Consider the following 8,794-nt stretch of genomic DNA (forward strand, 5'->3'; position numbering starts at 1 on the left):
TTCTATTTCATCCTCACTGGTTTTTTTGGTAGGTGTGTAAATTTGAATAACAGTGGTATTAACTGGTCTTCTCTGTAGGTGCATAAATATTATAACCTATCACAGAAAGCACTGTACCTCATACCTGATCTTGATATATTCTTTTTGATGATGAATGTAACACCATTCCTTTTCAATTTGTCATTCCTGGCATAGTAAACCATGTGGTTGTCAGATTCAAAATGGCCAATACTAGTCCATTCCAGCTCACTAATGCCTTAAGATACTGATGCTTATTCCCGCCATTTCATTTTTGACAATTTCCAATTTTTCTAGATTCATACTTTGTACATATTTCTGTGATGCTGATAATATTACAACGCTTCCAGATGAAGATACACTAGAAAGAAAAATCTGGTGATCTTGTGGTGAAGTGAATTGTTCATTATGTCTCATCTAGACTTAGTCTTTGTAACTCTCTTCAAACGACTCTTTTCCTGATTGGTCCAGGTAAGAGAAGGTGAGATAAGATACTGAAAGCATGACATAATTCATCTGTGGATGTTAGCAAGGTTAATTTTAATTGTAAAAACTTGAAACTCTAGCATGGGCATACAATGAACTCTCTCAGAAGCAGGAAGTGGGATCTCACTAACATAAAAGAGGAGGAGCCAGGGGTAGAACACATCTGCTGGACACCGAGATCCCTGCAAGGTGAAGCTCCCTGACTCAGGGACAGGAGGCTGTGTCACTGGAGAAGTGGCAGAGGAGAAGCAGCAGAATCAAGAACCAAAGCACATGACAGATCAGTAGACTGCCTAGGCCACGGAGCAAGTAAAGTTGAATGACTTCAAGTAGGATCCTTGCTTGTAGAGTGGGGGGTGTCTGGACACAAATAGGGGAGCTATGCTTGCTGACTCGTGGAGCTACACAGCCGAGTGCCATCAGCAGTCCTAAAACTGCCCATGCATGCCTGTGCCCACGACTGAAGAGAGGCTGTCCTGAATGGAAGAACTGTGCCTTGAGTATTTTCTGACCCTGCAACGTAACCTGTTAATTCCCTAGTAAACCTCATAACTCTTGAGTATAGAGTTGGAGTTCTGTGTGGCTACTGCAATGAAATATCCAACCAAGTGAAGACTAGAGAGTGTTGTGGGCAGAATGACTCGTACTTCATATTTTTGAAGATGTACTTCTAAAAATCAACCCAAGACAACCCTATGATCACAACGAACTAATCTAATTGATGATGAGAATGATGCAGGACTGGGAAGTTAAGGGCCTACACTATGGCAGCTACAATATAGCTTTCCAGACATTTGCTCTATATTGCTTGTTACATGATTTGATTCTTGAACCTGAGACAAACTCTCCAGATAATACATCCTGCCTTTTTGTATACAAACCCTGTGACCATTCTTGCAATAGTTATTGGAGGCATATTAAGAAGTCATTAAAAACAACTAAGACACAGAAGAACCTTTGGCTTAGGAAATAATACTTATTATCCTAGCTTCAAAGTGAAGTGGGTTAAGTGTTGAGCTGCTATCCAAAACGTCAGGTGTTCAAACCCCCCAGCCACTCCACAGGACATAGGTGAGGTTGCCTCCATAATACTGAGTCTTAGAAACCCAAAGGAACAGTTCTCCTCTGCTCTACAAGATTGGCAGGAACCAGAGCTGATGTGACCACAGGGAGTCTGAGCCCAAGCTTCACTGTAGAAGCTAGGAAATGTCTTTTTAATAAGTCATTTTTTAAAAAGCTCTAATAAAGACTTATTAAAAACATCAAAAACAATGAGCGTACATATAAGGGGGTTTTCAAAGTTAGTGGTAAATTTGAATTAAAATGTAACAGGATTTTTTCCACACTTTCTTAAGCTCCCTTATATATAAACATTATGTACACATACATATATTTGTGAATTGTCAACTCCAGGAAGGTAGAAATACTGTTTGTTTTTGCTTGCTACAACATTTCTACGTGCCTGAGACTGAGTAGCTAGACAGTAAATACCTACTGGTAAGAATAAATGGATGGTGTACATCTAAAAAAACACAAGAGAGATTGAAAGCAAATGCTGTTGAATGATGATGCATGGAGGGGATTGTAATCATCGCAATGAAACAAAATAACGATAGGATGAATGTAAAGCTGATGCTCTCCCATGTAAACTATCACTCGATTCACAATAAAAACTTATTTAAAAAAAAAAGAATAAATGAATGGAAAAGAAATGCGAGTCTTACCGGAGTTTTCATTCCTCCACCATCCTTCCCTAGGCCTTCACCCTTTTTCCAACCCATTTTCTCCAACATCTTACGACCTTTGTTGCTATCAGTGATTTCACTAAAAGAAAAATTAAGATACTTGATTTTTTAAAAACAACCAATTAGATGATTTTTTAAAAAGCTTAGTCAGTTTTAAAAACCACTTTAGGAAACTGTTAGGCAATACATAAATAAAGCTGAGGATATACAGCTGCTCCTCCACTCCTATGAATACACCTAACAGAAAAGCAAGCGCATGAGCACCAAGAGGTGTACGGATGTCTCTGCAGCAATAACACAGCCCAAACTGGAAACCCAAAGGCCAATAAATGATAAACAAATTGTGATATATTTATTATACAGCAACAAAAATAAACGACATCTAACAAAATAATGTTAACCAAAAGAATGAGTTGTAAGATAAATACTGAATTATTATTCCATTTATAAAACTTAAAACTAAGTGAAATTAGGTGGGACATTGTAGAATAATCATTGGACTGCTAATCACAAGGTCAGCAGTTCAAACGCACCATCAGCTCCTTGGAAGCTCTATACAGGCCCGCTATAAGGCACAACCGACTCCACGGCACTTAACAAGAAAAAACTGCAATCACTTATAATTATAAACTATCAATTTCATGGACATTAAAATGTTTGTTTTTTAAAGTGTATATCTTTAATGACAAGATAATTAAAATTTGATAATTCGTTTTCTGTTCTGTGTTGCAAATTTATATTTTAATTAAACTCAAGAATTAACTTTCTGAAAAAATAGAACATAATGTACTATTAAATGAAAAAATAGGCCAATAGGATAAGCCTCAAGATCACATCTTTCTGTTTATTAATACTATCTAAGTCCTGGTGTGGTGCTGTGGGCTAATGCTCCAGACTGCAAAGTCATTTGAACTGCAAGGTCGGCAGTTCAAGCTCACCAGCTGCTCCTCGGAAACCCTATACAGGGTCACTATGGGTCAGAACTGACTCTACGGCACTTCACAACAACAATCCAGAGAAAGGAGCTCTGGTAGCATAGTGGTTACGAATCAGGCTGCTAATCTCATAGTCTCAGCAGTTCGAAACTACAAGCTGTTCTGCGGGAGATGAGGCTTTCTGCTCTGTTAAGATTTACAGCCTCAGAAACCCTGTACAGGGTTGCTATGGGTCAGAACCGACTCCACGGCACATAAAAACAACAATCCAGAGAAGGAGTCCTGGTGTGGTACTGTGGTTTAATGCGCCAGACTGCAAAGTCGTTTGAATCACTAAGTCGGTGGTTCAAGCTCATCAGTTACTCCTTGGAAACCCTGTACAGGGTTGCTATGGGTCAGAATCGACTTGACGGCACTTAACAACAACAACAATCCAGAGAAGGAGTCCTGTTGTTGCGCTGTGGATCAATGTGCCAGACTGCAAAGCCATTTGAACTGCTGCTTCTGGGAAACCCTATACAGGGTCGTTATGGGGAACTGACTTGACGGCACATAGCAACAACAATAATCCAGAGTAAATAAAAGAATCAAAATGAGATGAGAAAAATCATATTTAGGTCACTAAAACAAAAATATTTGAGTTATTAAAATAATTACTAAAAAACTATCAGCCCATACCAGTTTCTTACTAATCTAGTATACAGATGTATACTCAACTCACTTAACTGACTAAGCAGAATGTTAGGTGTACATATGTGTGTTTATAAAAGTCCATACACTTATATACTCAGCAATTTTCTAGAGAACAATGGCATTCTGATACTAGAGAAACAGGTAGCAATGTTTCTGCCAAGCATTCATTGAAAAGACTATCAGAATGTATAGCCCTGTAAGTCAGAGACTACCCTATGACTATGACTACACAGTAAAACAGACAATGTCTCCAGCTATCAGGATCTGATACTTACGAATGAACAGATGCAGGTGCATCGTCTCTTTGGAAAGTCCCTTCACTGCCAATCTGTTCCCGGCGTTTTCCAGCTCTATCTTTATATTTCGGATTCTTCAGAGCCTTTTCATCTTCGTAGTCTATATTCTTTACAAACACAAAATACTACTCATCCAGGAAAAGAGAACTGATGAATAATAATGTAATGTCTGTACATTTGCCTTAATTAGCAAATATGGCTCAATGTGGTTTCTATCAACAAGGAAATCATGGCACAATGAAAATCAAAATACATGCTACTGACCGTTCTTGAAAATGTTTTTAATATGATTTCATGTTGTAGCACACATAAATATTCATTGTAAAAAGGAAACACTGTAAAACTTTAGTTTATTTTAATTTAATATACTCATTTTCTCATATGAACTGCCTGTATTCAAAGAAATAGAGGGGGTTTCAAAAAGTTTGTGGAAAATGGAACTGAAAGGTAATGGAATTTTTCTAAACCTTTTTGTGAACAAAAAAATTCACTTTTTCTCTAAGAGACAGAAAGTTTCAAATGACCAAAAGTAGTATGAGAATATTTTTAGTTAGCAAAAAATGTAGCAAGTGTTAAACAAATGAAGAAAAAAAATATCCTAGCAACAGCAACTTATCTGCTTTAATACAGCTCATTTTCATAACTGGTCACTCAACAAATATTTACTGAGTAAAAAATGTGTTAAACCTCATGTTAGGTGCTGGAATCCAAAGAACCTTACCATTTAGGATGGAAGACACACAGAATCTTTGGCCTGATAATTTATCTGGTTCAAAAATAAAGATACACTCAAGGTGTGGCAGTGACACAGAAGAAACCAAACAAACCAAAGCTAACCCATTATTGTGAAGTCGATTCTGATTCATAACGACTTAATAGGACAGAGTAGAACTCCCCATAACAGTTTCCATGGCTGTATATCTTTTGAGAAGCAGACAGCCACATCTTACTGCTACATCTTTCCAGAAGCAACTGCCACAGTTTACTTCCACTGAGTGGTTGGTGGGTTTGAATGGCCAACCTTATGTTACCAGACAAGCCCTGCAATCACTGAGTAACCAGGGCTCCTTGGCACAACAGAAGAGGGAGTCAATTCAGTTGTCACCTTTCAGAGAGAGTGTCCTTTCTCCTTTGGTATTTACTTGATCTTTACATAAAAAGTACACATGACATTTATTCAGAGAGATGCTAAAGACTGATAGAGCAATTTAAAATTTATAAAAAAGAAACATACAGAACCATGATGGTTTTTCCCCTAAAAATTAAACAAAATGTTTGTTAAAACTTGAGAAAACTTCATATTGTCTTTTTATATCTTGTATTTTCTTCCCAAATTGGCCATTTTGACATTATTTCCGATTGTATTTTCTTTATTAGCAATAGTAACAATTAAAAGTAATATTTTGTTGATTTTCCCTCAACTTCATAAACTGGAAAAGGTATGGTGAAATACAATTAAGACTTAGATTTTACATTTAGCTTTGCCACTTAGCAGCTAGGTGACCTAAGCTTCAATTTCTTAAATGTAAACTAAAAATATTAATGACTTCTTATATACTTCCAGGACAAATGGTTCAATTTTTATCCGATTTTGACTATTTAAAAAAGAGATGCCATGAACACATACTTTAATATTTCTTAAGCAGCTTTGATAGCCATAGGGCTGCTAACCTCAATGTCAGCAGTTCAAAACTACCAAGCATTCTGTGAGAGAAAGATGAGGCTTTCTGCTCCCGTAAAGATTTACAACTTTAGAAACCCTATGAAGGGTCACCATGAGTTGGAACTGACTCCACGGCATACCACCACCATCACCAAATAACTTTGAGTGGAATGGCTAGACTACATGGTAGGTGAACATATAACTTTTTAAGAAACTGGTACGTTGTTTTCCAGACTGACTGTTATCATTTTGCATTCCCACCAGCAGTGTGTAAAGTTGCAGTTTCTTCACATCCCCACATGTGGCATAGCCAGTTTTCTCTCATTTCTTTCATAAATTTTAGACCTGGTGTGGCACTGTCGGATAAGCACTAGACTGTTAACTGCAAGGTTGGCAGTTCAAACCCACGAGCTGCTCCTTAGAAACGCTATTTATGGTCACTGAGTTGGAACCAAATCAAAGGCACTTAATGATAAATATGTAGTGGTATCTCAATGTGGTTTGAATTTGCATTTGATGTGTTTATTTTCCATTATGTGTATTATCTTTGGTGAAGAGTCTATTCACACCTTTTGTACCTTTTTGAAACTGGGTTGAATGTTTTCTAATTACTAAGCTTTTAGAGTTCTTCATACATTCAAGATATAAGCCCATTATCAAATATGTGACTTTAAAGTTTTTTCGCAGACTATGGCTTATCTTTTCATTTGCTATCATTTGTTTAATAGATAGCTTTTTTAAAAATTGTGTTGAAAATACACATAACAAAACACATACCACCTGAAGTTTTTATTTTAACAAAGTACAGTTAATCAATTTGTTCTCTGTGATTATGCTTTTGGTATTAGATGCTGACCTGGCTCCTCAAAAAGTGAAATACAGCATTACCACTATTGTTGTTAAGTGCCTACAAGTCGGTTCTGACTTATAGCAGCTCTGGATAGGGTTTCCGAGGAGCAGCTGGTGGGTCTGAACTGCTGACTTGCGGTCCTGTGTAGTCTCAGCACCACACCAGAACTCCTTAGCACTACCATTAGACCCAACAAATGGGTTTCCACAATTAGATATCCATAAGCAAAGTCCTGTCTTAAAGGAGCTCTGGTAGCATAGAGGTTACAAATCGGGCTGCGACCCTTAAGGTCAGCAGTTCAAAACTACCAGCTGCTCCACAAGAGAAAGATGAGGCTTTCTGTTCCTGTAAAGATTTACAGCCTTGGAAACCCTGTACAGGGTCGCTATGAGTCGATTCCAACTCCACAGCACACAGCCACCACCACCACACATGTCTTAATTATGGTAGCTTTATAATTAACCTTGAAATAAGGCATTATTAGTTCTCTAAATACGGTCATCAATTATTTTTAAGTGCTGTCGAGACAATTCTGACTCATAGCGACCCCGTACAGAACTTCTGAAGAACAGCTGGTAGGTCTGAACTATAGACCTTGTGGTTCGTAGCCCAGTGCCAAAACATTTTAATGCAAGGTCTGTAAAGCTAGAAGTGAAATACAGAGCATCATTACAATTTTTCTACTCCATTCTCACTAGCTGCTAGATTAGTGGCACTATAGGAGAAGCACTGGACTCAAGGTTGGTTTGAGCCACAAAGTAGGTGGGATCAAACCCACCAGCTGCTTCTATGGCACCTTACAGAGTCGCTATGAGTCAGAAGTTACTTCATGGCATTTAACAGCAAAAGAAATTATATGAATTTCAAAATTATATAATAACTTTCTTTCTTATATATTTAATGAAGTTAGCCTAACAGCAAGCATTTGTATTCAAACTAGATGTACAGTTTAACACATGAAACAATATCTAACATCCTTACCTGTAAACCGTATTTTACTCGTATTTTCTTTAACTCTTTACGTCTTTCCAACTCTTTTTCCTCCTTACTTAGTGTTGGGCCAACTAAATGAAAAAATTACTTTGTTTTAAAACACACACACTAATCTGATAGATTTTGTAGAAAATACTGTTTAATTTAAAACAACAACAACAACAAAACCTATTAGTACCCTGTCTGCTGATTACCCAGAAGTTCAACTACATTAAAAGGACTTTTCATAGTGATGATGTCCTTTCAGCATTTTGGTAATCATACCTACTTGGAAAGTAAGCCCAAACCACAATCCAATAATCCAGGGAAAGTTACAGTATAGATAACAAGTTGAATACTGAACACCTTAAATCTTCATTATTATTATACTAGAATCCCAAATGCAGAAACAGTAACTGAATTTTCCAAAGGTATATAGATATGTGAGGAGCTCTGGTAGCACAGTGGTTATGAATCGGGCTGCGAACCTTAAGGTCAGCAGTTCAAAACAACCAGCTGTTCCGCGGGAGAAAGATGAGGCTTTCTGCTCCTGTAAAGATTTACAATGTTTCTCTGCTATTCACAGAGTTTTCAGTGACTAGTGATTCGCAAGTAGTTTGTCACTCTTTCTTCCTAATCTGTCTTTGTTTTTTAGCTCATCTGAAACCTGTCCACCATGGGTGACCCTGCTGGTTACTTAAAACACCGGTGGTATAGCCCTCAGAATCACAGCAACTCAAACCACCACAGCACGACAGACAGATTAGTGGTGGCCGTTTGGGCTTATGTCTATACCGTCTCTTTAAATTTCGATGTCAATCTTGATACAATCCTGATATAATCAAGATACAATCATGATGTTCTCTCCTAATCCTATCAATCCTGGTACAATCAAGATAAGCTCTCCCAAGATGGCGGCTCCTGAAACAGCTGTCTTGATCCAGAAAATAATGGATTTCTGGATTCTCCTGCAAATTCCCCAGCTATAAATGACATGAATACAGTTAAGCTCAGGGGGAGAAAAACGCACAGAACCTGCATTTGCTTATGGGCAACAACATAAAATGAAGAGAAACAGCTGTAAACATCCACTGAAAATTGGAACATGGAATGTACGAAGTATGAATCTGGGAAAA

At 37.6% G+C, this 8,794-nt stretch overlaps 1 protein-coding gene across 1 annotated transcript in view; it reads right to left on the reverse strand.

Moving 5' to 3' along the window:
- AGGF1 (angiogenic factor with G patch and FHA domains 1) overlaps positions 1 to 8,794 on the reverse strand; it is a 53,650-nt gene that overhangs the window by 9,703 nt on the left and 35,153 nt on the right. Inside the window, exons 11-13 of the mRNA XM_006873302.1 lie at positions 7,668 to 7,750; positions 4,153 to 4,280; positions 2,229 to 2,328 (exon numbers count right to left, since the gene is read on the reverse strand). Of these exons, the coding sequence (XP_006873364.1) occupies positions 2,229 to 2,328; positions 4,153 to 4,280; positions 7,668 to 7,750 (311 nt within the window). The remainder of the gene's footprint in view (positions 1 to 2,228; positions 2,329 to 4,152; positions 4,281 to 7,667; positions 7,751 to 8,794) is intronic.

The sequence above is a fragment of the Chrysochloris asiatica genome, unplaced genomic scaffold, assembly GCF_000296735.1.
Source record: "Chrysochloris asiatica unplaced genomic scaffold, ChrAsi1.0 scaffold00234, whole genome shotgun sequence".
NCBI classification, from domain to species: Eukaryota; Metazoa; Chordata; class Mammalia; order Afrosoricida; family Chrysochloridae; genus Chrysochloris; species Chrysochloris asiatica.